General features: G+C 43.3%; 1 protein-coding gene across 1 annotated transcript in view; it reads left to right on the plus strand.

The window, feature by feature from the left end:
• SEL1L (SEL1L adaptor subunit of SYVN1 ubiquitin ligase) overlaps positions 1 to 14,748 on the plus strand; it is a 47,966-nt gene extending 33,218 nt beyond the window's left edge. The window contains exons 14-21 of the mRNA XM_070415511.1: positions 112 to 174; positions 1,451 to 1,538; positions 1,853 to 2,001; positions 3,210 to 3,375; positions 3,933 to 4,007; positions 5,006 to 5,178; positions 7,797 to 7,925; positions 10,710 to 14,748. Of these exons, the coding sequence (XP_070271612.1) occupies positions 112 to 174; positions 1,451 to 1,538; positions 1,853 to 2,001; positions 3,210 to 3,375; positions 3,933 to 4,007; positions 5,006 to 5,178; positions 7,797 to 7,925; positions 10,710 to 10,919 (1,053 nt within the window). The 3' untranslated portion in view covers positions 10,920 to 14,748. The remainder of the gene's footprint in view (positions 1 to 111; positions 175 to 1,450; positions 1,539 to 1,852; positions 2,002 to 3,209; positions 3,376 to 3,932; positions 4,008 to 5,005; positions 5,179 to 7,796; positions 7,926 to 10,709) is intronic.
• The last annotated feature ends 13,235 nt before the right edge of the window (positions 14,749 to 27,983 follow it).

Below are 27,983 nucleotides of genomic sequence, written 5' to 3' on the forward strand. Positions count from 1 at the left end.
GAAAAGTGCTAAGATGGGTTTTGAACATGCTTGTAAATTGTTTATTTTGCAGGCATTTAGTCTTGCCTACTTTGTAATTAATTCTTTCACACTCTTGTCTCTGGTTTGCAGGGCAACCCAGTTGGACAGAGTGGGCTTGGAATGGCTTACCTCTACGGGAGAGGAGTTCAAGTTGTAAGTTTCCCACCTAACATTCTGATTTTAACAAGGAGTCAGTTGGTGAGGTAGGGAAGTATTCCTTAACTAGCTCCCAGCCAGCCTAGGCAGGCCACTTCATTATAACCAAACCTAAACTGTTTCCTGTTGTCCTTACCATCCTTCACTCTGTATTCGCTGTACCAACTGCCTTGTTAGAATGGCTCTGACTCAGGCACCTTCTCCTGAAGCTGTTTCTCATCCTTCCACCAATGCTCTCTACCCTATCTACTCTTCCATCTCTCCTAGACTTGTACTTCTTCACTTAAGCCTAAGAAAATGCTAAGGTATCTCCCATTTAGAGGAGAAAAGCTTTCTGTTCTACCCTTTGCCCTTCTAGCCACTACCTCTTTTCTCTGCAGCCCTTCGCTGCACAGCCAAGTTTTTCCAAAAAATGAACTATATGAGCTGCTACCGCTCACTCATTAGCTCAGAGCAGTCAGGTTCTGCCTCATGAAACTGCTCATACAAGTCATCCAGAAACCTCCTGAATGTCAACTCCACATTTTTTGGTTGTATATCATTAGCACTTTCTTCCCTGGAGTTCTGTGACTGCAAGGGCTCTTGGTTTTCCTGAGCCATTGTTCTCATTCTTCTGTGCTACTTCCTGAGGTGGGATGCCCTGGAGTCTCCTTGCTATCCCCTTTTTCTGTGGGATATCTCTAAGCAATATGTTCTTTTTATTTGGGCCTGAAACTAAGAGCTAGGTTTGGGATTCTAATCTGTAGACATTCCTTAGCATAAGAAACAGTAGTGTGATCTCGTTTTTATTCCTTCTAGTCATTTTAGGAAACTGAAGTTCCGTAGTGATCTTTGTTTCAGTTTATCTCTATGGATACATGATATTGGAAGTTTAATGATTGCATAATGTTCGGATGATTACCCTTATTTAATATTGGAAGAATTGAGGTTTTAAAAAGGATTGGTTGGTTAACAGAAAAGATACAACTGTTTCTTAAATCCTGTCCTTGTGTTCCACTGGTGGTGTTTATGCTTTCCGAGAGCCAACATGCAAATTGTCTCACAAAAGCTCGATTTGCTTTTCTTCAGCATCTTAAATATAATTCCCCTGTGACTTCAAGTCTATTATTGTCGGCTATAAAAATTAGAAGGTATTTCTTTTAATGGCTCTTCAAGACTATTTTGTGTGCTTTATTAATTTTTTTAAATAAATTAATCTTCTGACTTTCGAGTATGTCAGCCTTTTGAGGTTTCTCATCATGTGATTGTGTAATGAGATGATCTTTTTTTACAGAATTATGATCTGGCACTGAAGTATTTCCAGAAAGCTGCTGAGCAAGGCTGGGTGGATGGGCAACTACAGCTTGGCTCCATGTACTATAGTAAGTGACGGTGGAATTAATGATAAACACACCAAGATGTAAATTACCTTTTCCACTAGATGTCACTATGATATGGAAATGAGAGTGTTGAATACTGGCTGATTCATGTTCTCCCAATTCAATGATCTGTGCATCTTGCTTTTTATTGTAAATTATGTTGATATATATTAATGTACAGATCTGTGTTGATAGGATTCACATTTTTCCCGAGTAAGAATTCTGAATTTTATTTTGTTTTATCCTCTACTTCTCTGATGCTTCAGCTGAATCTTATCTGAGACTGTTCCTGACCTTTCCTGTGATTTTCCTTACAGATGGCATTGGAGTCAAGAGGGATTATAAACAGGCCTTGAAGTATTTTAACTTAGCTTCTCAGGGAGGCCATATCCTGGCTTTCTATAACCTAGCACAGATGCACGCCAGCGGCACAGGTGTGATGCGATCCTGCCACAATGCAGTGGAGGTGAGGGCTCTTCTACCAACTTCTGTACAGGAAATGAATTTTCCCAGTCGGAAGTCTACTGTTGTTTTTTGTTTGTTTGTTTGTTTGTTTAACATATTCTTATCTCAGAGAGGAAGGAAGTGGGGGAGAAAGAAATATCAGTGATGAGAGAGAATCATTGATTGGCTGCCTCCTGCACGCCCCACACAGGGAATTGAGTCCACAACCCTGGCATGTGCCCTGACCAGGAATTGAACTGTGTCCTCCTGGTTTATAGGTTGACGCTCAACCACTGAGCCACGCCAGCTGGGCGGAAAGTCTACTGTTTTTTTGTTTTTTGTTTTTAAATATATTTTATTGATTTTTTACAGAGAGGAAGGGAGAGGGATAGAGAGTTAGAAACATCGATGAGAGAGACACGTCGATCAGCCGCCTCCTGCACATCTCCCACTGGGGATGTGCCCACAACCAAGGTACATGCCCTTGACCGGAATCGAACCTGGGACCCTTCAGTCCGCAGGCCGACTCTATCCACTGAGCCAAACTGGTTTCGGCAAGTCTACTGTTTTAATTGTTGTTTTCTTGTGTGATTTCTTCTAGAGTTGAAACAGACTCGGCCTACTGGTATACTGAGGGAAGACGGGGGGATCTGTGTGGGGCCGTCATACTTATTTCATTTACCCTCCCTTTTAGAATCAGTGTTAATAAGGGCAGATACTGTGTCTGCTGTCTCTAGCACCTAAGACAGTATCTGATACATAGCGTCAAAAAAGCATATGCTAAGAGGCTAAATGAATATTACAAAGGGGTGTGCTAATATCTCCTAATTGGCACTTTAGAGTGACATCGATACATGTTTACAAAGTTTCTAAAGCTCTCTCTGATCCATTTTCCTTACTTGTAAAATGTAACTGTTAATAGGACTCACCTTATAGAGTGGACTCAATGGGAGAGGGTTAAGTGAGTTAGTGTACATAGTATACATAAATCACTATAACAGTGTCTGACCAGTGTCAGTGGTATATAATTGTTTGCTATTATTTGTATAAACTATTCTAAAGATTAAGTGAAAGCTTCAAATATATATCCCAGACTTTACATATATTCAGTAAAATTACCCGACATTGAAAAAGCGTACTTAACACTCACGTGGCTAATGTGGAAAATGATTTTCTAGCTTATCTTTCTTACTCTTCTGTTATTGTTTTTTTTCTTTTCTGTTCTCACAGTTGTTTAAGAATGTGTGTGAACGGGGCCGCTGGTCCGAGAGGCTTATGACTGCTTATAACAGCTATAAAGACGGCGATTACAATGCCGCCGTGATCCAGTACCTCCTGCTGGCCGAACAGGGCTATGAAGTGGCACAGAGCAACGCTGCCTTCATCCTTGACCAGAGTAAGGTTCATCTGAGTGCTACCTCAGGTTCAGAATGCAAGGACTCACATCAGGTTACCTGTCTAAAAGGAAAAGCCACAAAGAACGTTCTTTGTTGCTGTAAACAGAATTTGTCCCTCTTGTTTAAGTTATTTTACTTCAGATCTCTCACATCCAACTTAGTTTTATCGAATTGACAGTAGAAATAGATTTGACATTCATCATAAAATTGGCTGCTGCTTTCAGCAAATAACATTTTCACAAAATAGCAGATATAAAATACTGTTTTTCCAGCTTATGTAGGTCCCCAGAGTGGCCCAGTACTCAGTCTCATTATTGGTTCTGTGGATAAAAGGTGTTTCAGGATGTAATGTCCTAAATGCAGTGATTCCTTGGAACTCAGTATTTTCTTCTAGTACTTATTTAATTTTAATACAATATATTTTTCATTTATTATTTGTTATATTCCAATTCTTATTTCAGTTGTGCTCCACATACTCATTCTAGCTTGAAAATGAAGCCTAAAAGTCTAGTGTCTTTCCCTAAATGCCTGGTTTGTGTTACCTCTTTCCCTGTAGGAGAAGCCACCATTGTTGGTGAGAATGAAACCTACCCCAGAGCTTTGCTCCACTGGAACAGGGCTGCCTCGCAAGGTGAGTGGTTGGTTCATCTTAAAGGATAAGGAACCTCTCTTTATTTTGTTTTTTTGGGGGTGTTTTCTTAAATCTCCCATAAAAATTAAGTCCTGTCATTCATCGCCTTAAAATTAAGCAGAGATACTATTGCTTAGCTTGTTAGCATCGCGATTGGTATTTGTTCTTAAAATGGAAATTCTAGTCCCAGGGCTTCTAAACTGAATTGCAAGGTATTTGTACTAGACGTTTAAGTCATGCTATGGTTTTCTCTCTGGTTTTTAGTTTGAAACCCGTATATTATGTAAATGAAAATTGAATAGAATATTAGTCCAAACCCCAAAAGATTTTAACCTTTCTCCAGTTTTCCATTTGATTGCATTTCTTTCTCTCACAAACTACTCTCCATGTTTTGTGCCTACCATCCCTTCTTCAAGCATAAACAAGGGTCCAGTTAAACGATTTTAAAATGTAAATGACATCATAGAATAGAGCATGATCATTTAAAGAATATTATTGGAGCCTAGCTGGTTTGGCTCAGTGGATAGAGCATCGGCCTGTGGACTGAAGGGTCCCAAGTTCGATTCCAGTCAAGGGCACATGCCCAGGTTGTGGGCTTGGTCCCCACTAGGAGGCATGCAGGAGGCAAGCCCATCAGTGATTCTCTCTCATCATTGATGTTTCTCTCTCTCTCTCTCCCTCTCTCTCTCTCTCCCTTCCTCTCTGAAATCAATAAGAATATATTAAAAAATAATAATAATATTATTGAAGACATGGCGGGGTGTTGCCACCTACCTTGTTCTACCTCTCCTTGACTATTACAAAACCCTCTTCAGAAGAGTAGTTCTAATTTAAATTTTTACTGAATTTATAGCTTAGCTAAAGGTTGGTTGTAAAATTTGTGTACTACAAATTAAAATTCTGTTTTATGTAATCATGTTAATAGGAAGAGAAATAATAGTGTGATCTGTTTTAAACACTTTATTTATTGGCAGTTTTGCATTTAACTTTTGTTTAAGGCTATACTGTGGCTAGAATTAAGCTTGGAGACTACCATTTCTATGGATTTGGCACCGATGTGGATTACGAGACTGCATTTATTCATTATCGTCTAGCATCTGAGCAGCAACACAGCGCACAGGCTATGTTTAATCTGGGATATATGCATGAGAAAGGACTAGGCATTAAACAGGTGAGCAGTGCTTCAAATTAATGTTTGAATAATATAAACTGTGATTTGGGGAGAGGTCTGCATTTTTATAGAAAATAGGCTTTCTTTGGAATGTGCTCAGATTTTAGATACTAAGTTGTGAGGCAGTTTTGCAATATTTCACAAGATTGCCCCTGCATCTCTCTCATCTTCCAGCATACACACATATTGATATCCACACTCTTATATTTAGAATATTAAGGCAAAAACAGATTCATGAAAACAGAAAGGCAGTGCAAGCTTCTACTGATAACTCCTCGTTTGAGAAACTATCCACCCATAATCAGATAAATTCTATTGCTTCTAAATTATTTTGAAATGAATTAAGATGGTTGCTATTGATAAACTTATTCCTGATTTTTTTCAATTAAAAAATGTTTTGTCAATTACAGTTACAGTCAGTATTATTTTATATTAGTTTCCATTGTACCACAGTGATTAGACAATCGCGTATTTTACAAAGCGTTCCCCCTGATATTTCCAGTACCCACCTGGCAGTATTCATAGTTATTAAAATATTATTGACTATATTTCCTATGTTGTACTTTACATCCTATGACTACTTTGTAACTACCAATCTGTACTTCTCAGTTCCTTCACCTTTTTCACCCAGTCCTCCACCTCCTCCCCTTATTTCTGACTCTTAAGCCTTCCTAGTGAAGTCTAACCGTCTTTAGACCTTAAGTTTTGTCCATGTACCGTTAAAATTTTTGAAAAATTATATTATCTCGTGCATTTTTAAGTTGACATTTAAAATTTTTCATCATAGCCCAGCCAGTATTGCTCAGTGGTCTACACCTGTGAACCAGGAAGTCAGGGTTTGGTTCCTGTCAGGGCACATGCCGTGTTGCTGGCTCAATCCCCAGTTGGGGGTGTGCAGGAGGCATCTGGTCGATGATTCTTTCTCATCATTGATGTTTCTCCCTTTCCCTTCCTCTCTGAAATAAATAAATAAATAAATAAATAAATAAATAAATAAATAAAAATTTTCATCATAAGTTTCAAAGGGTCTAAATTCTAGCTATTTTAAATAAGAACATTTTTAATAAAACGTTTAAATTGCTGTAAATAATTTGACATGCCCATTATTACTTTTTTAAAAATGTGTAGTAAATTCTTTAATTGCATATTGCATATTTTTCTTTTCTCCCTGAATTCATAATTTTAGTCTAGTATTCCCATTGAAATGTATGTAATTGTTATGTTTGATGACTAATATAAAAATCACATGTAAGTTGTGACCTTTATAGAATACACCTAGGAATCAAGATGACTAAAGTCGTATAACTCCGATACTACTTTTGTAATAGATTATAAAACAAGAACCTAATCAGTGTGCTTTTCTCATCTCATCATTTAATTTGTAATGTAATATGATGTATAGCTTATGTAAATTCTTACGAAAAAGAATGTGATAAAAGGCATCAGAGTGATGAGAGGGAACTCTAGGATTCAACTTTTAAGAATAATTAATTATGTGTAAAAATAACAGTAAATCCATTCGTTTTTATAAGACATCATAATGACCTTTTCCCATTTTGTTCTTATTTTTTAAATGAAAGAGACATTCCTGCTACTAAAAACTAATCAGCATCTAGTATAACTAGAAAAATATTAAGTATTAAATAAGACCAGGATTGGTTATAATTGAAATAAATAATTCAGGATATATTTGATAGCTTCAATTTAATTACCCCTATTTACTCAAACACATATAGCCTGTATTATCACATAGTTTTATCCATGAACTTGAAAAATATGGCAGTTCAAAAAAATGTTATATATATTTTTAAAAATCAAAGACACTGACCATACTATTACAGTTAGCTGAAGGTGCCCTTCTTTTCAACTAATGACCCACCCCAGGTACATATAGGGAATAGCTGAAAGCAATTGTTTATATTTAAATATGTGGGGGGAAGTCATCTTTAATGCTTAGCCTTTCTTTCCCATGTCTCGTGGAATTTTTTCCTAGGAGGATGATATTCTTTGACAGTAGTCAGGGTATAGAAGAAGTAAGTTTGGTAAATGAAGATTTCACAACTCCCACCATCCCATTCTACATATATCTGAATACTCCAACCTGTGCCAAAATTACCAGTGACTTGCCCTTCACAGAAATCTGTCTAAGACAGGGAGACACAGGATGTGCCTTAACAGTGTCCCTTGGGAAATCTTGATTGTCTACTCCAGTTTGAAGTTCACTGCTCCAAACTGAAACCTGGAGCTGGCTGAAGTTTTAAGTAGGAAAAAATTAACTTGCAACTCACAGGTCGCCCTTGGAAGTGTCCAGATTAACAGTGTTATGTGTAGCTGTAAGACGGTGCAGCATTTAACTCTGAAAGTCTACACAGCAAGTGGATGTCAGGTTGGGAGGGGAGCATGAATGAAGTCTTAAAAATTTTCAATTAAAATTTTCCAAATTAAGCTGTTAGGTAATTAAAGAACTTTTATCTAATTACAACTTGGGTTTTCTTTAGGTAAGGGAAATTTTAAAATGAAACTTGAAAGATAAAATAAATTTTCCTAATGTATAAACTAAAAAACAATGATTCTTAATTTAGCAAGAAATGAATTTGGGTTTATCACCTATCTTATAGGATATTCACCTTGCAAAGCGTTTTTATGACATGGCAGCCGAAGCCAGCCCAGATGCACAAGTACCAGTCTTCCTAGCGCTCTGCAAATTGGGCGTCGTCTATTTCTTGCAGTACATACGGGAAGCAAATGTAAGTGGCCCACGCCTTTCAGTTAAACACAAATGATGTAACCTCAGTCCAGAGGCTTGTATTTTAAATGTTGGGGGAGAGGGGAGGGGTATCCTGGGGGTGTCTGGTCTCTTCCCTTCTTCCCCCAGGTGAAGTACCCGCTGTCCTCATCAGGGAAGGGATGAATGTGGCCACAAAGCTGTTAGTAGTTTTCAGGTAGCATCACAAGTGGTTCCCAGTGCTAAAGCATTTTGCATTGATGCAGATGTTTTCTGGTTTGGGGAAAACTGAGACTGACCCATGGCAATTTGAAACAGTAGTTAACTAAACATTAAATCAGATGACTGCCTGCCTAGAAGTGACTCAGACCTCCCTAAGAAAAAGAGAATTTAGAAAAGGAGGAAGAAGAAGTAGAACCTGAGAACCTGCCTAGGCTTTTGCACTTCAGATTCTTGTGATAGTGAAACATGTTAAAACCACTACCAGAATTTGTTCTCTAAAAATACCTTGAACTATTTAAATAAGCTAAAGGCAGAACCTAGAGAGGAGATGGGTTAGCCATTCTCTTCCAAGCTACTGACTTTAGTTAACAACACTTATGTGTTGCCCTTAGGTTCTCCAGTTTTGCATTTTGTTTCCAGTACCTAGAGTTCCTCAAAATGGATTAACTAGTACAGCATTGAACTCTGAAAGTCTTCAAATATATGCAGAAACAAGGGCTATTTAACTTTAATTCATTCCTGGAAAGGATGGTGTTGAAATCTTTGGTTAACATCTTTCAGAACAGGTGGATACCTCATCTCAGCAGTGGATTCCAGAATAGAACCCTCCTGTGTTACACAGATATAAATGTAGTCCATGCTGCTCCAGCATCTATAAAGAGAAGTTTGACTTCCCCCTCATGCAGCCCTAGCCCGTGCTACTGAGGGCTCCTGTGTATAGGGCTCCAGAGGACTGAGATGTTGGGCTCTGTCCTACCGATATCTTATGCATTTGTAATGGCAAATTTATAATTGCTTGGTAGCCTGGGCCAGGGCTGAACCCCTTGTTAATTGACAGGATCTTTGTTCCTTCAGTTAAAAAGCTAACAGTGTGGTAGTGTGCTGTTTCTCTGCCAGGACTATTCCAGACCCTGTCTCTCACAATTTTTAAGACTAATAAACTATTGATTACAGTCTAGGATTTGATTATGCAATAAAATATATTCTTTCTTTTTAAAACAGAAATATAAAGACAATAAAATGCCTATAATCCTACCATGTAGATATTCTACCTTAAAAAAAAATAAGTAATACTCTGCTGGTGTGGCTTAGTGGTTGAGCGTCAACCTATGAACCAAGAGGTCATGGTTCGATTTCTGGCCAGGGTACATGCCCGGGTTGTAGGCGCGATCCCCAGGAGGGGGCATGCAGGAGTCAGCCAATCAGTGATTCTCTGTCACCATTGATGTTTCTATCTCTCTCTCTCCCTCTCCCTTCTTCTCTGAAATCAATAAAAATACATTTTTTTAAAGTAGTAAGTATTCATGGCAAGGAAGTTGAATAGTAAGATAAACACAAAATCTCCCATCTCCATTCCCTCCCTAGGAAATGCAGTTAATAGTTTCTTGTAATCTTTCCAAAAATATATAGTGCCTGTACCTGCAAATATATATTACTAGAGGCCCAGTGCATGAAATTCGTGCACGGGTAGGGTCACTAGACCTGGCCAGTGATCAGGCCTATCAGGGCCTTCTAGCTGCCGGCCAGGGCCTCCCTTCCCCAGCTGCCAGCTGGGGCCTTCCTTTGTTCTGCGCTGTCCCCTGGTGGTCAGCGCACATCATAGCAAGCGGTCAAACTCCCGAGGGGACACTTTGCATATTAGCCTTTTATATATATAGATGGGGACCTTTTAAATGTAATGTTATTTAAACACAAGGGATTATACTTGTCTACTTTCTTTGTGAATAAATGGCAGTCAGAAAATAAGAGGAATCACTTAAGTGACACTAGGACAATTAAAATATCATAGACCAGCACAGCCTGTGTGGTTCAGCAGTTGAGCATTGACCCAGGAACAAAGAGGCCATGGTTCGATTCCAGTCAGAGCACATGCCTGGGGTTGCGGGCTTGATCCCCAATAGGGGGCATGCAGGAGGCAGCTGATTGAGGCTGTTTCTTTCTCTCATCAATGTTCCTATCTCTCTATCCCTCTCCCTTCCTCTTTCTCTCTCTAAAAAAAAAAATATATATCTATGTATATTCTATATATAGCATAGACTAAAACCATGACTTTTAAGCTCAAATTCAGGTGTTAAATATTTAGTTAAATCCTGACCAGAAAGCATTATTCATTCCTCTATGAAACATTTGCACTCTGCCATCTTCAGTTACCTGAGAGAAGGGATAACATAGCCCTGTGTCACTAGAGCAGAGCTTCTTAGCCGCTGTGCCCTGACTGCAAATGGGCGGTGGGTGCACCGAGACTGACAATTTTCCCTGACCCTCCATCGTCCCCAGTGCTCATCTCAGACATTTCCTGGGGGAAACGGTTGGGAATGAGTGCATTAGGTTGCTGATGGAAGGAAACCCTGCCAGGCACTTCACATACTCAACTGTTATGAAATAATAGCTGTTCCTGAGACACATTATTTTTTGAGTTTCAGTTCAAGGCTTTTAAAACCTTTTTAAAATAAAAACATTGTAAAATGTCCCTAAAACCAATTATTTTAATAAGTTCTGTATTTATCTCTAATTGGTGATATAATTTTCCTGATTTCTTCTCTGACATGTTACTGAGCATAACGATTTTTCTATTCCCATTAAGATTCGAGATGTATTTACCCAAGTTGATATGGACCAGCTTTTGGGACCTGAGTGGGACCTTTACCTCATGACTATCATCGCGTTGCTGCTGGGAACAGTCATAGCTTACAGGCAGAGGCAGCACCAAGACATGCCCGGCCCCAGGCCCCCCGGGCCACGGCCAGCACCACCACAGCAGGAGGCGCCACCGGAGCAGCAGGTGCCACAGTAATGGCTGCGCCCAGCCTTGATCAATGACAACTGAGGGAATCCTTTGCAGAGAACACCTGCGTTTGATCTGGGACTCTGGCTCCATGGCCACCTCCTGGAAGAGGCACAAGGAAGCATTGAATTCCTACAGCTGCTTAGAATCTGATGCCTTTATTTTCAGGGATAAGTAACTCTTACCTAAACTGAGTTGAATTTCAGTGCCGTTTGGAATAACAACTCTCAGTGGCTTTCCTTTTTTTGGTTTGTTCTGGAAACATACGTGAGACCCTCAAAGTAATGTCTACTGTATCCAGCTCTCTTGGGTCCTTTTGGTCATTCTCTCAATGTGCATAAGTTCTCCGATCAACCATCTTCAAGGTCTTGTGCATCGACACTAAAAACTGATGTGTGAAAAGGAAAACCCAGTTACTCGCAAGTTTAACCTTAATATATTTGAAAGTCTGGAAATAGAACTTGCCTTTAAAGTAAAAAAAAAAAAAAAAAAAAAAGGCTTCAAAGTGTTTCAGAATGGCCATAGCAGAAACTTCTACCAATCCACATGCAAGTACCACGTATTCAGCACATTTGTTACTTTAAAAGGGAAGGAAGGGAGGTTTCTGACTGCTGGTGATTGTCATATTTTATCCCACACTTCTCTCCTTCAGAGACTGAAAGGCCTTGTTAGCATTGTGTGTGAATTTCATTTCTTTGGAATGGAATATCTATAAAACATTGTGAACTGATTCCTTGAGCTAACACATGCGTTTGCCCCACCTACTTAATGTAATTTGCTTGTTTTAAGTACACAGAGCCTTGATTGGAAGCCAGAGGATGGACTAAGTGGGAGAAATTAGAAAGCAATTATTATAGAACCCTGCATGGGGTGCTAAGACCATAGACATCCTTCCCCAAAAGTTGACCCAATAGTTCCCAGGGCTTATTTAGTTTGCATTCCTTGTTGCAAAGGAACAGGTCACCCTCCTGAATTCCCTTAAATATGAAATACTGCAAAGGTACGGCATATGTTGACTACCATGATAATACTAAGGCTGAGACAGGATCTAGGGTGCATGAAACTCAGTGGTCGAGGACAGCCAAAGCCTGTTCACACTGTTCAGGTGGATTTTCACTTTTGCCGTTTTATGTGACAGTAGAAAATCAGCCACTTTCTCAGCTGTCATAGTCATCACCCTCCCACTGTGAACACTAGGAAAAGAAGGCTATTCCACTCGAGAATTGTCTGATTAAATTGTATAGGAAATAACAGTGAAGAAAGCCTGCAAACTTCACATATCTTGCAAATGAAAAAATTAAACAGTTTGTATTTCTTTCCATTGTCTGAGACTACGTTTGCACCTGAGCAGGCTTTCTGGGCCTACTGACCTCAGTCTGTTTTCTTAACCTTTATACTCTCTTTCCATAACCCCTCACCTGCCAGAAAACTTGAAGAGTTTGTTATTGTAGAGTTGTAGGACTGGTTCCTGAAGTTGGGGTTGCATTTAGAACCAGATTTAATTAGTCAGTAATGAACATGAGGGCTTTAAATGTGATGATGTATGCTTTTTGCTTAGAGTAGATTTTACGAGACACCTGGCAAGCAAACTCTCCTCGGAGGTAATCGCCTTCAAATCTGAAGAGGTGATCACAGCGAGAACCCTGTGTCTAAAAGTATATCCGGAAGGCAGGAAATGTTACTCTCAAAAGTATAATGCCACTTTGGGTAGCTCTTGTGAATATTACAACTTGTTTGATCTCTTACACTTGGCGATTCGGGAGCAGTGGATAGGATATGGGGATGTCTTTACTGCCTCTGCCCCCACCCTTCAGAATCCTATCAGCCACGCTTCATTTCAAAGGAACTGTCTTAATTGATTTAAAGTTTAACTTCCACTTTTTCCCCTCTACCACCCACCTACTTTCTCCTTTAGCAGCATTTTATCTCTCTCTCTACTTCCCTCCAATACTTTGGAAAAACATGTCCTATAACAGTGTGCACTACCAAAGCTAGATGGGGAAGGGCAGTCTGTTCTTCATGCAGTAAAAGGCTTCCTACCAGTTTGCCATTCGCTGTGTCCTTTTTATTATTAACTAGAGGCCCAGTGCACAAAATTCGTGTAAGAGCAGGCCTTCCTTTCCCCGGCTGGCGGCACCGGCTTCCCTCTGGCACCCGGGACCGGGGACCTGGGCTTCCCTGGCAACCCCGGCTACATCGTGTCTGGTCTAATTAGCATATTACACTTTTATTATTATAGATACTCCAGATCCCCCTTTCTTGGCCTTTTCCACTTCCTGTTTTACCGTGGGTTTTTTGCTACTGGAAATTCAAACGGTATACTTAAAATAACTTAGTTCCTATGGCTTGGTGACGTCAGTCCTTCTGACTGTCTCAAAATACTCTGCTCCCTTCTCAAGGAACTGGTGTTTCTCCTAAAATAATGCTCAATACTTAACCTAATCAAATGGCATCCATTTGAATAAAATGACAGTAACTAAAGCTAGTTAATGTCAGTGACATTAAACTGACTCCGGGACTCAGGAGTTTTAACAGTAGCATTTAGAGTTAGCAGGTAGAGTGCGGCTTCATTTCTCCGCGGTAGCCCATCACTCCCGTCCCGTTCTCTGGTCTGTCTCTACTTAGGGCATCTCGCTCGTGCATTTGGTGGTTGCTCACTCAACTGTTTCAGAGTCTCCACATTATCCGTTTGCTTCCATTTTATGTTGCAAAGGTCGCATTGGTGTTTGGGTTTCTTTGTTTTTCTTTTTGTGTTTGGAGTTTTTGTTTCTGTTTTCTGAGTGAGGCTTATCTTTTTTTTGGTTACTATTCAGAGGCACAGAAAAATAATTCAAAACTCCTTTTTCAGAGTTCATTATTTAACACTTAAATGAGGTTAACTTGTATTAATCTTAATACTCTTGACGATGTGTTACCCTTATGCACATAAGATTAATTTGCGAGAGTTTTATTGCTGAGCTGTCTTATCTTCCTGCCATTGGGAAGTTGTAGAAGCTTTTGTGATCTGGTGGTGATCTGATGCTTTATTTAATTTAAGGGCTACTCTTGCCTCCAGAAAAATTAAGTATTTCATATAGGATTTTTTTTTTAATTTTTGGCTTTTTTTTTCCTTTTGCTTTATCTGCCAGGAAGGGCAACATGGTACATTTGCCCCAATGACATCTCATATTTGTTTTCAAAGTAAATGTAATACATGTTGCACAATATTAGGACTAGAGGTGTTCAAGAAATAAAGCAAAAGAAACTTATATTTTCATGAAGATATTTTTATCAGTCATTGCTCACAAATATAAATGAAAATACAAAATTTCTGAATACCACATTGTCTGAGGCAATTAGTGCCTGATTTTTAATGTGGAGCAGTCATTGAGAAGTAGCTAAATTTCTCCTTCCACTTGGTATTTCAAGAAAATACAGAATAGCCCAGGTAAAAAAAGATTCGTGTTTTAAAGTGACTATTTACACAAGATCTGATTTTGTGTGCATGAAAAGGACGTCTTGCTTATGTGCAACAAGTCATCTCACATGTGCTATCTTTTCTATTTGGAATGACACGCAAGCTGACGCTATTCTCTGATTTATAAAAAGAAATCAGTGTTGAAATGATCAAGGTGCAACCACTTTCCATATTGAGAAGCTTTGAAAGACGGTAAGCTGGCATCAGAAGGAACATCATGGCAGACTCTTTTTGTAAATTTATTTTGTATTTAATTAAATACAGTATAAAGGCTGGTAAAGTGTAATATAATTGTGTAAACAAATCCTGTTAATAGAGAGATGTACAGATTCGTTTTGTACTGTACCTTGAACCTTGTGAAATAAAGATCCCACCTGGTTATCCTGTGTGCTGGAATGTGCCACGACCAAGCACCTTCCCCGTCGGCTTGTGCTTTAAACACCAGTGGCTCCATTTTTAATGAACCTTTTTGAAATTTCAGAAGCCTCTGGAAACCTTTATTTGGGGAAGTTTGAATCCATCTTTCCTTTCAACTCCTGAAATTCAGGTTTCTATAAGTTGAGTCTTAACCCAGGAGAGACCATGAATTTGCTAGGAAATGTTACCATTTTTTTTCAGCCTATGATTCATAATAAGCATGATCCACTTTAATCCTGATGACAGGAAAATGTATCTCAAGTTCCTTTATGCGTGACCTTGTCCCAGAAAGTTTTAAGAGGGTTTACAGAGCTGCGTATCATACAAAGATATGATCTAAGGGGAAACAAAAAAGAAAGTATTAAGGCAGAGTGAACTTTGTACACAAAATGCACAGCAGAAGTAGGCTGACAAATCTGACCCTCACTTCCTAGACGCCAACTCAAAAAGGAAATTGAGCTAAAATGTTCCCACTTCGAAGCATCCGATCGTTGGCTAAGAAGTCTGATAATGCAGACTGCGGCAAGTGAGAAATTAGATCTCAGATTTCACTTCTGGGAGCACAGCCAGCCACCCCAGATGTCCTTGACTGACCTTGGCGAAAATAAAAGCTTTGGGGAAGTCAGAGCCTTAACATGAGCAGTTGGCTCATTCAACCCACAGTGGGGTGTGATGCTTATTTACCACTGAGCCCCTTTCTGACAAGTCGTGAAAATGAGTCCTCTGTCTTCATTGGATGTGACTTGATGAGAAACAGCCTAACTTTTTATAACACTAACTTTGGTTATACTTGCCTTGAAATTTGCTTATACTATGTTACAGCAAATACATAGATATATGCAAGTAAAAAATTAGAAGTAATTTCTGTAGAAGAAACTAGGGTGGAGGGGGAGGAAGAGAAGGAAGATTTTTCTTGCTCTCTGGATATTTGTCAAATACTTGAATAGTCAAGTAAAAATAAAACAAGCTTTAGAATCTCCCAGTTCAAAAGGAAGTGCAGCAGTGATGGGTCTTGTACATTTCTCCCCGTGTCATCTCTGCCACGACTGTGGAAGCCAACAGCTTAAACAGCTTATGATTGGATCCCGAAGATTCTACTAACCTTGTAATTTTTTGTTAGTGTCACATTTTGAGCAAAACTCTGACATTCCTGGTGGCCAAATGTTTTTCATCTGGATTAACTTCTTTTAAACATGACCTTAGTGTTAATGCCAAATTGTGTATTAAATCCCACATAATTTTCTCCCATGTAAGTTGAGTAGAATGTGGCCATTTAATTGACTTAGAGATTCATGTATCTATGTTCAGTTGTTGCTCAATCCAGTTTCCTTTTACCTTCTCTCTGCCTCGCATAGAACTCCATTGATTAGCCTGTCGGAATTAAAAGGGATTTCTCCTAAGTCTTGTAAGTATTACATAAGAGATTCAAGTGTCCTAAACAAGGATTCTAACTTTGAAAATAAAGACTGAGTCACTGAGTTTTGCATGATTCAAGATTTAAAGGTGAACAACAGAAACTGCCATTCTTGGAAACAGTTATATCAAGATGTGAAAGCACAGCTGTGAGTTTCAGAATTGGCACCTCTGGGTTCCCCCGCTCTTCCCCACGCCCTTGCCTATAATTTGTTTTTTCTTAGGGAAATTTGAGAGATTGATTTGTTTGCTCTGGATGAAATCTTCTGAAATGGGCAGAAACTAACCCTGGTTGTACAAGGGAGGAGGGGAAGAAGGAATCAGCTAGCTGGTCTTGTCCCCTTTGTCACTAGTCAAGCATTTACTTGAATTTTTCCGGTCTGCAGATCTCTGTTATCTTTTCTGGCATACTATTTGCCGCATCAGCAACCTTGGGAGTTAATAAATAGTCCATCCTTATGGAAATCCTCAGTCTTTGATTTGCTTCTAGATAACTTCTCTCTGAACATAATTCCTGCTATTAATTGTGGGTACACAAGAGGGTGACGTGGACCAGCATCAGCTCCAGCCGCAAGGAGGATTGCTTTTAGCAAGGGCCTCCAGGACCGTTTCCTGATTTCACTGTTCAACAGCTTCTAATTTAACTCCAAATGCTAGCAACCCAAATTGTCTACAGATTTGACCCTAGACCTCCCATATCTGTTTTCCTGAAATAGCTGAAGTAACGGAAAAGGTGAATAGATCTCATGGAGACTTCTGGGCATCGATTCTACAAACTGCCTTCCGTCCCCTTTGGCCAGGCCCACTGTCCCCTCCAGTCCCCCTTGGACTTGCCTAGCCCCTCATTAGATCAGGTCCATCTGCTATGCTCCCCGCTGTATTTTTCCTTGACAGCACTTTCTATCCTTGATTACTCACAATATTTGCTTCATCTCGGTCTCCCTGTTGGTAAATCCTTTGAGGACGGACGGACATCATGTCTGTGTTACTCACCAGTGTGTGCCCAGAGCTTGGCAGGGTGCCTGACACAAATCAATTCCTTTAAAGTTTGCATTCGTGGATGGACTTAGAAATTTATAAAAGACAATTAAGACCCAGAGTCAGCTCTTGAGAAAAACCTTCTTAACCACAGATGCACTGGAACCGTTTATTATTGTGTAATTTCCCACATAAGGTAGGATTTCTCCTGTCAGCCCTTCCCCACCCTCTTCCCACACAGTCAGGAGAACTCCCTGTGGGAAAACAGCTGGGAGGTGGAGGAGGAGGGAGAGGCAAGTCAGTGCTCCTGGCAGTTGCTTTTAAGGCCTACGGAGGGCCCAGGAATGACAATTCCCACCCGCTGTGAGGGGGCAGCTGCAACCCAGTAAAGAGAGGCCCCTTGAAGTGACAAAGCCCTCTGCAATTTGAAAAGCAGGAAACGTTAGCACACGAGCCACCACTGAAAAGAAACCAAGACAACCTCTGAGTGGCTGTTCCACTCAGCACTGCCCGGAGGCTTATTATGTGGTAGCCCCTGTGCCAAGAAAGAGGGGGACTCTGACAGGGGTCAGGGGTCACTGGACGGCAAATGGACCGGGAGGGCTGCTGGCTCAGCATCTGGGAAACGGGCCTTTCCACACACATCTTTCTTCATCCAGCAGACTGATGCTGTCATGGGAGCATAATGATGAAAATCGTTACAGAATTCACTTGTTTTTTCCAAAAGTCTTACTTAGTAAATATTACTATTAAAAACTGACAACTGCCCAGCTGGCCTGGCTCAGTGGTTGAGTGTCGACCAGTGAACCAGGAGGTCACGGTTCAATTCCCGGTCAGAGCACATGCCTGGGTTGTGGGCTGGATCCCCAGTGGGGGGCATGCAGGAGGCAATCGATCAATGATTCTCTCTCATCATTGATGTTTCTCTCTCCCTCTCTGAAATCAATAAAAATGTTTTTTTTAAAAAACTGACAACTAAGACGTTGTAAATATCTCTTGCTTCCTTGGGATTTTGTGGCAGGGAGATCCATGACTACCTTTATTCTACTTTCCTCCCCCAGGTGGCCTCCCTGGACTGGGTTTGTTCCTATACAGGGGCAGGCAGCAGAGAGGAGAATGGGAATCCACAGGCAGGCGGTCGGTCCCCTTTCACTCTGACCAGCATCGTTTCTCTCGAGGGTGGACAGTAAGCTGTACTGGGTTAAATAGAGACGCCCCAAGTTCCTTTGGTGGTTGTTGTTTAATAGCTAATCATTTTAAACCTGCGGAATCGTTTCCTCTGAGAATTAGGACTGTGTGTTACCACATGTTCCACTAGAGGGCGCCAAAGGCCACCTCGGAGGAAAGGCCACAGTCAAGTGGTAACTGTTCGAAGCATCGCCTTCGATGTTAGTCATTGTAGTGGGTCCCAACAAGACATGTTCATGTTTTAATTCGTGTATCTCCCTGTCACAAAATCCCAAGAAAGCAAGATATATTGAAAACTTCTTAGTTGTCAGTTTTTAATAGTAATATTTACTAGATAAGATTTTTGAAAAAAACCTAAGAGAATTCTTTAAATGTGGCCTTATTGGGGGGGAAAGCTAAGCATCTGGAGATGAGCTATTCTGAAGCATTGGAGTAAGGCCCAATATCTAATGACAGGTGTCCTTAAAGGCAGAGAGAGATTTGACACAGAAGAGTCCCAGTGAAGACAGAGGCAGAGACTGGAGTGATGCAGCCACAGCCAACCAAGGCCCTGAGCCACCAGCAGGTGGAGGAAGCAGGAAGGAATCTCTCCCCAACTTCCCCCCCCCCCCCCCCCCCCCCGCAGGGTGACGGTGGACTTCTGGCCCCAGAACTGAGAGAGAATCGATTCCTGTTCTTTGAAGTCATCAAGGCTTGGTACTTTGTTGCAATACTCCTAGAAAATGAACAGTCACCACCATGCATTCTCAATGGGGGTAACATGGCCCATTGAATCAGAAAACTGATTCTTGGTTGGGGGGAAGTGTGTGAAAAAGTCTTAGATAGTACAATGGTTTGTCACCCTCCAAAGGACCACAGTACACAAACAGATACTCAATATACGTGTGGTATTAAATTTTTATTATGACAGGGGTTGGGAACCTTTCTTCTGCCAAGGGCCATTTGGATAGTTATAACATCATTCTTGGGCCATACAAAAATATCAATTTAAAAATTAGCCTGCTCTGTTTGGCCAAACATTTAATTAAGTCACCCCTAATGCCTTGGCAGGGCCAGACCAAATGATTTCTCAGGCCCTCCAGCTGGACGTTCCCTGATTTATGGGGGCAGAGAGGAAAAGTAGAATTTGAAGGGGGGAAATGAAAGGCTCCTTAAGGGGATGGTATTTTTTTTTAATATATTTTATTGTTTTTTTACAGAGAGGAAGGGAGAGGGATAGAGAGTTAGAAACATCAATGAGAAACATCATCGATCAGCTGCCTTCTACACACCCCCCACTGGAGATATGCCCACAACCAAGGTACAGTGGGACCTTGACTTACGAGTGTCCCTACTAATGAGTTTTTTGAGATACCAGCTGTCTCTCCGCCGATTTTTTGCATTGAGTTGATAGAGTAATTTGAGTTAACGAGCTCCTTAACGAGCTCGGTCTCGGAACGAATTAAACTCGTAAGTCAAGGCCCCACTGTACATGCCCTTGACCAGAATCAAACCTGGGACCCTTCAGTCTGCAGGCTGACACTCTATCCACTGAGCCAAACTGGTTAGGGCTAGGGAATGGTATTTTTTTAAAAGTTAAGAATCATCACCTACGCTGCATATACATCAGTGCTACTCTCATGGACTCAGCATTAGTTTCACTCTTTTTTAAGAAATATATTTTTTTATTGATTTCAAAGAGGAAGGAAGAGGTAGAGATAGAAACATCAATGATGAAAGAGAATAATTGATTGGCTGCCTCCTGCATGCCCCCTACTGGGGATCGAGCCTGTACCCAGGCATGTTCCCTGATGGGGAATCAAACCATGACCTCCTGGTTCAACCATTGAGCCACACTGGCCCGGCTGGTTTCACTCTTGACAGAACCTGTAGCTTCTGTCCAAAACCCACTGCCAGGGCATTTGGTGGTGATTAACTTGTATAGAAACATGAACCAAAACCCTCAAAAAAACCATGGAGGATCATTGCATTCTTTTCACAGGCTGCAGAAGCACTGCGAATATCAAGAGGCCCCATCTCCCATGTCCACACGGACAGCAGTCAACAGTGGTGGCACCATTGTGTTGGTATTGTTGGTACTTCACCTTGAATTCACCAACATTTAATTTTTTAAAGCTTGCAAATATGATTTTTTAAAACAACTCAGTACTGCCACCTTAGCTTTGGCGGAAGGGCCCAGAGCTCCCCTTGGTTGATGTAGCCTGGCCAAGAGTGGGGGTGCAACCTGAGATCTGTGGGGGAAGGATGGGATGCGGCCCGTCCTTCTGAGGAGCTGGGGTTAGCGGGGGTTGTGGTGGGTCAGGAGCATGGGGCTGTTAAGGAGGGAGGGATCATAGGGCACCCTCTATGGGGCTCTCCTGGGTGATGGAGGGCCCAGTCCAGCAAGTCAGCCTGCTGCAGTCCTGGTGAATGAGTGAAGGGGGTGTGACCTGGGGCTCCAGTCCCCGGAGGCTGAACCTCTAGTCCTGGTTCCAGCCTGAATGGGCACCAGTTGGAAGCCGTTTCACTTTCTTTACAATGGGCCCCTCTGTGTCCTCGCCTAACAGCTCTTGCTGGTGCCCAAAACCCTTAGAGATGACCACACGGCAGTATAACATTTTAAAAAGACAGTTTTTATCAAATTAGTTGTCGGTTGTCAGTGTGTCTGTCTAAAAGTCAATAAAAAATCTTACAAAAATTAGCTCTTTCTCCCTAGAACCCAATTCTTTCTCATTCCAAGGACCTCTATGTAATAATTGTCATATTTTTTTATATACTCAGTTAATGAACTAGGAAGGCCCCAAATGCGTTTACCAGCGGCTTGCGATAACTCCAATGTCCACCAGGGGGCACTAGCGGACATGTTTTAAACCAGGTGTCTATAGGCCAGTACACAATTAGCTTGAGGATGTGTCTTCTAATAATTAACTTAGTTTGCTGACAGATCTCCCTGAACCACTAATATAAAGAATTTGAATAACTGTCCCGGAGAGATCTGCGGGATGACAGAAAAGCATAGACCTTAGAATCTGAAGACACGATTCCAGTCCTGCCTCTGCGTGTGTTGGCTGGGCCTTCTTGGCAAATGATCAACCTCAAGTTGCAGTACCAGGCATCACAACAACCCACACCCTGCCTTCCTCATAGATTGAGCCACCCCATCAGGGTGATGATGTCTGTTTGCTTATTCATCATGTAAAGGGAGGAGGAGAACTTGTAATTCCATCAGTTCCCAAGTGTTGAGAGGCGGGGTCACGTCTTTCCCAGGAGCCTGGTCAGCGCTGCCCTGGCCCTGCCGTGCCCGGCTCTCTCTCCCTCCGCTGCCCTGACGCACGAGGGCGCCCGAAGCCCACTTGACCAGATGCCCGGGGACCAGGGCCTTCCAGACCGCAGCCTGGACCCTGCGGAGCCGCAGTGAGCCACGGTGAGGTCACCCAGCACAGCTGAGAACTATTTCAAGGAAACAGGTGGCAGCTCTGGCCTGCGCCAGGGCGACCTCAGAGCCCAGCATAGATGCCTCTGTGGTGGGGAGGCGGGAGTGCAGGGTGGCCCCTGTCCTCAGCAGCCTGCAGATATCACCTCCTTTCAGAAGGGCGGCCTCAGCCCCAGCCCCGGCGGCACTCAGTCTCCGGGAGCTAGAAGTCTTGTGCAGAGGGATAGGGTGGGGGCTGCACACCAGGCCTGCACAATTGGACTCCCTAGATGGGGCTCAGGGGCCAGCATTTGAAAGCTTCCCGGGGATCGCACTGTGCAGGCAAGGTCAAGACCACCGGTCTCGCCCTAGCCGGCTTGGCTCAGTGGATAGAGCGTCAGCCTGCGGACTGAGGGGGTCCCAGGTTGATTCCTGGTCACGGCACATGCTTGGGTTGCAGGCTCGATCCCCAGTAGGGGGCGTGCAGGAGGCAGCTGATCAATGATTCTCTCTCATCATTGATGTTTCTATCTCTCTCTCTTTCTCCCTTCCTCTCTGAAATCAATAAAGAAATATATTAAAAAAAAAAAAGAAAGAAAGAAAGACCACCGGTCTCACCCTCGAAACTAGTCCCTGGAGCGGCAGCGCCCCCTGGAAGTTGGATACAAATGCAGAATCTCAGGCCCCCTGGGCCCAGGGAATAGAATTGCGTTTCACAGGATCCCAGGGTTCGGAAGCAGGGCTGTGCCAGGGCTGGGAGAGAAGCCCACGGGCGGGGGGGGTGGGGGGGGGCTTGCAGAGGGGTGCGATGCTAGCAAAGCCCCTGACTGCTGTGTGCGCCCGAGACCCTGGAACCTCTCTGAGCCTCATTATCCTCGCTAGTGTCTGAGAAAGATCATAAACACCACCACCCCCCCCCCCCACCCAAATTGTGATGACACCGCTGAGGTGCCTGGTCCTCAGCACTCAGCCACTGTGAGCTCCAGGTTTGCTAGAATCGAACTGTTTTTAATCCTGAAACACCACCTGCTCCTCTGTCCAGCCTGGGGTGAGCATGCCGGCCCTGCTTCTTGCCAGCGCACCCCCCCAGCCCTCCAGCTTCCCTCCAGGGGCTCAGGCAGGGGGACCAGAGAGCCCTCGCTCAATGCAGACCGTCTCCGATTCCAGAGTTGTTTTTCCTGGGGAAATCATGCGATTGCTCCATCATTAGGAAAAGAAAAACAATAAAAGGGAGTCGGTTCTCGTGATGGCCATGGAAGCTGCAAATGTGGAGTGTTTCTGTGCCAGCTGGCCAGCAGAAGGCCTTGGGGGAGGGCAGGGCCTGGTCCCCACGCGTCTGGGCGTCAGCATTGCTGATTAACCTCAGACTGAGGGCCTGGGAAGCTGTGCGAAGGCCTCCCCCTGGTTCCGGGAATGAGACCTGGATAAAGACAAGCGGTGGACAATAAGTTTAAGCAGCGCTGTGCTTTCAAGGGTCCACAGCTCCCTCCAACAATAGTACTGTTTTGTTTGATTTTTGTAAAAGCCCTTTTCATTCACTTAAACATTAATTGAGCATTTTCTAAATGCCAGGCATTGTGCTCTTATCTCATGTAATCATTCAAGTTTCCCCTTGAGGCTGGTACTATCCTCACTTTGCAGGTGATAAAATAGGCCCAGAGTGATTTGGGTTGAAGGCCAAACAGCTGTTGAATGACGGAATTGGGATCCAGACAGAGCCTGTCCCAGGTCCAAACCTACTCTCACAGCTTCTCCCACCCCAGGGCAGCTCTCCAGTTAAGATGGCCTTGTTGTTCTTGGTGTTTTTTTCCTCCTGATGGTGAGAAGGCCCATCTCCCTAAATCCTCCACTAATATTTTTCATCTTCTGAGAGGGAGGCCATCGGTCCCACTGTGAACTCCAGTTCTATATTTGTCTAAAAACCAATGAGAGTTTAAAATCATGTCCTGCACTCTCTGTCACCTTCCATCAAAGACTCATTTGCTGAGAATGCCAAGGAATGCACTGATGAGGAAAAGGCGAGGAGTACTGTTTGAGGGACCAGCGCACGAGAGAAGGAGCCCTGGCCTATGGCAGTGGAGAACACTGTTATGCCCAGATTTCAGGATCCCCAAGAAACCACACCAGGGAGCCAGCCGTGTCCGATGCAAAAGCATAAGAGTCTTTATTCAAGCCCGGGCTTGGCTCTCCTACCCTCCTTACTGATGCGGCAGCAAGTGGCAGAGAGAGAGCTAGCCCTGTGGGAAGAGGGGTTTTATAGGGGGTTAGAGTAAGGGGAGGAGAAAGGACTGTGGGCCCTGCCGATTGGCCAGGTGCAAGTCGGTGTCTTGTTACACAGGATGTAGTCATCCTGGGTGTGGCTAGCAGAGGCTTGGGCTTCTGGGAAGAAGCCTTGCCGAGCACATGGCTGCCCAAAAATGGAGGATCCAGGGTAAGATGGAGGGCATAGCCCTTACCCTGGGGCAAGATGGAGGGCACAGTCCTCGCCCTTTCAAACACATGGTGGTTTTATCATGAATAGCGCTTAATTCCTAACACTGTGTGCCAGGTGCTGTCCTACACGCCTAATGCACATGAACTCATTCACTCCTCACAAGAACCCATTTTAGAAAGGAGGAAACTGAGGCACAGAGAGCCTTAGTGACTTGCCAAGGGTCTTACAACATTTAAGTGACTGGACCAGGATTCAAACACAGGCCTCCTGGCTCCTGAATCTGTGCTGTTACCCACCTGTTATGTCATCTCTCAAATACCAGGAGCTCTAACCTATCACTGCAGCCTCTGGCAACTTCACTTTGAAAATGTTTTCTTCTCAGTTGTTTCTAGTGCAGAGAGACCTGCAGCTCTGCTACAAATATCTGTGTAGTAAACGAATCCTATATAATAAAAGGGCAATATGCAAATAGACCAAACTGCAGAACCGAACAACCAATCAAAGCATACTATGCTAATGATATGCTAATGCTGCTCAACTGCTCACTATGACGTACATTGACCACCAGGGAGCAGATGCTCAACCGGTAGGTTAGCTTACTACTGGGGTCAGGCCAATCAGGACTGAGCGAGATGGGCCCGACACGACCTGATCGTGCACTGGTGGGGTCCCTCAGCCTGGCTTGCACCCTCTCGAAATCCGGGACCCCTTGGGGGATGTCAGAGAGCCAGTTTCAGCCCAATCCCGCAGGCCACTCCCCTTGGGAGGGTGCCAGAGGCAGGGCTCATGGCTGGTGAGCTCTGCTGCGAGCCTCTCCCAATTGGGACTGGTTGGGCACAAGCCCACGGCAGGCACAGTGGGGCCAGGATGAGCAGAAGTGGCAGGTAGGAGGCTGGACTGTGGTTTTGGCCTGATCCCTGCAGGCCACTCAGAGGGACCCCACCTGTGCACATATTTGTGCACCGGGCCTCTAGTAATAAGAAGAAGAAGAAGAAGAAGGAGGAGGAGGAGGAGGAGGAGGAGGAGGAGGAGGAGGAAAAGAAGAAGGAGGAGAAGAAGAAGAAGAAGAAGAAGAAGAAGAAGAAGAAGAAGAAGAAGAAGAAGGAGAAGGAATATTAGTTATCAAATACCTGATATGTGCCAGGCACAGTGCTAAGGTCTGCATAGACATCTCCTCCTTCATTGGTCACCAAAACCTCTGATGCAGTGTATTATTACCCCCACGTTATAAATGTGGGCATGGGGCTCAGACACGGACCCAGGATCACAAGGCTAGGAGTCAGCCCCAGGCCTTCCGACAACATTCCAATGGGGCCTTTTTATCTTGGGATATTGTTTCCCTTTCCTCTTCTTTTGTTTTCTCATCTGTCAAATGGACTAATAGAAATAACTAATTTATGTGTATAATTGTGTAGATTAGAAGGATTCTCAGGTGTATGATCTCATTTGAATCTCACAGCAACCTGATCAAGGTAAGATAACACATCCTCCAACCAGATCTTCTCTAGGTTCTCATCACTGTGTTCCTGGTATGTGACCTCTTTCCGTGCTGGTCACGCCCCTGCCTGCCCTATTCCGCCACCTGTGGTCTCTATCACACAGGCATGCCCATCCCTCATCTTCACAGCTGACGACTGACCCGGGAGAGCGTGATGTCAGCTCTTCAGTGGAAGGAGAGGAAGGACGCGAGCCAGGAGAGCCTGCTGGCATTGTGGAGCGAAGGGCTGGAAAGCTCATGGGTAGGGGCGGGAGGGGGTGCTGGGGTAAATGCACAGAGTAGAGGACCTCTGCCCCGGTGTGCTCGGCTGCTCCTTGCTCTGTGCTTCCCGTGAACCTTCTGCACATCTGAGCCACACGTGGTAGAACAATTCCTGCACATCTGAGCCACACGTGGTAGAACAATTCCTGCACATCTGAGCCACACGTGGTAGAACAATTCCTGAGCCTCCTCACGAGGCGCTGAGCTGCTCAGTGACCTGTCTTTCTTTTTACCCACAAAATGTTCTGGCACAAAATACCCATTTGACAACAAATGAGTCTTGCTCGGGGGGCACCACATTACAGGAGAACATTTAGAACGCCATTACCTTCTACCAATTTCAAGTTCCGTGAAAGGTCACGGAAGGGAAAGATCAACATAAACGGGGGTGGGGGGTGGACTGACGGCATTAATGACATTAAGAGGATTGAGTTGGAAACAGGAAATCTGAATAAAGATTCTTCGACATCAATTCAGCATCTCATCAGCAAGATCCCCCACTTGGAAGTGTATATGATGTGAGAGAGGGGGATGTTGGAGGGGAGAAGGGAAGGAGCCAGGTCCTTGCAGGGAATTTCTCTTGTTCCTTCTTCTTTTCAGCCTCTAGAAGACCAACCCTTTGGGAGATTAAAAATGGTGGCAGAGTAGGAGGATGCTGCACAGACATGCTCCCAGGAACAAGCTGGAATTACAACTGAAATATGGAAAGGCTTCCAGAATAATCAATGGAAAACTCACAGGAGAGAACCCTGATACCCAAGGACTAAAGGTGGAAACCGCATAGAGACTGGTAGGAGGGGCAGAGGTGCAATAGGGCTGGCCGGGCACCCACAGACGGCTACTGAAGTCCCAGAAAGATATCTCAGCTGTGGGGGGGTGCCAATGAGAACTCCGGGATATAATCCCAAAGCTGGGCTCCCCAGCAGAGAGCACCAAACTGAGGAGGGTACCCACATAACATCTAGCTGTGAAAAGCAGTGGGGTGCTGTCTGCCAGGGAGTGGCAGCTGAAAGTTCAGGCACCCTCTTAAAGGGCCAATGCACAAACATTCCCTGTGGAGCCACTGACCTTGTGCTCTGGCAGAGGGAGGGTGAAGTGGACTGGAGCTGTGAGAGCAGAACCCAGGACTGGGGACTCGGGGGATAGAGCTCAGAAGGCAGACACCCCAAGTTTCCTGGGCTGAGTCATTCCCTCACACAGCGGAGGACATCTTTCCCACATAGACATCTGCCCTGCCTGGGGAGAAGACAGTCGACACACCCTATTGGAAAACACCTTGCCTTGAGGCCACTTAAGAGATTAAAAGTAACAATTATCCTCCAGGCAGAAGCAACTGCCCCACCCTGTTGAAAAAAAATTCTCCCTACACCTGAGGATGATTGCCTGGAGCAATTCAAGTTAGAATGCTATTAGTCTGTAGACCAGTGGTTCTCAACCTTCCTAATGCCTTGACCCTTTAATACAGTTCCTCATGTTGTGGTGACCCCCAACCATAAAATTATTTTTGTTGCTACTTCATAACTGTAATTTTGCCACTGTTATGAATTGTAATGTAAATATCTGATATGCAGGATGTATTTTCATTGTTACAAATTGAACATAATGAAAGCATAGTGAGTAATCACAAAAACAATATGTAATTATATATGTGTTTTCCGATGGCCTTAGGCGACCCCTGTGAAAGGGTCGTTCGACCCCGAAAAGGGGTCACGGCACACAGGTTGAGAACCGCTACTGTAGACAGAGGAGGTCTCTGGAGGCTTTGAGTCTTAGCCTGAAATAATTAATCAGAAACAACCTTTAACACTGTCCTGCACTAGTTATTGAAAGGTATAGAGGATCTGCCTAAAACATAGTCACAAAACCAAACAGACAACCAAAATGAGGAAACAAAGAAACAATCCCCAAATGAAAGAACTATCGAAAGAAGAGATAAATGAAGGAGAGATAAGAAATTTATTTGAAACAGAGTTCAGAATAATGATGTTAAAAATGCTCAACAGTATGAAAAAAGATATAGTAACTATGAAAAAAGA

The sequence above is a fragment of the Myotis yumanensis genome, unplaced genomic scaffold, assembly GCF_028538775.1.
Source record: "Myotis yumanensis isolate MYYU_CA2020_CCGP unplaced genomic scaffold, mMyoYum1.0.hap1 SCAF_1, whole genome shotgun sequence".
NCBI classification, from domain to species: Eukaryota; Metazoa; Chordata; class Mammalia; order Chiroptera; family Vespertilionidae; genus Myotis; species Myotis yumanensis.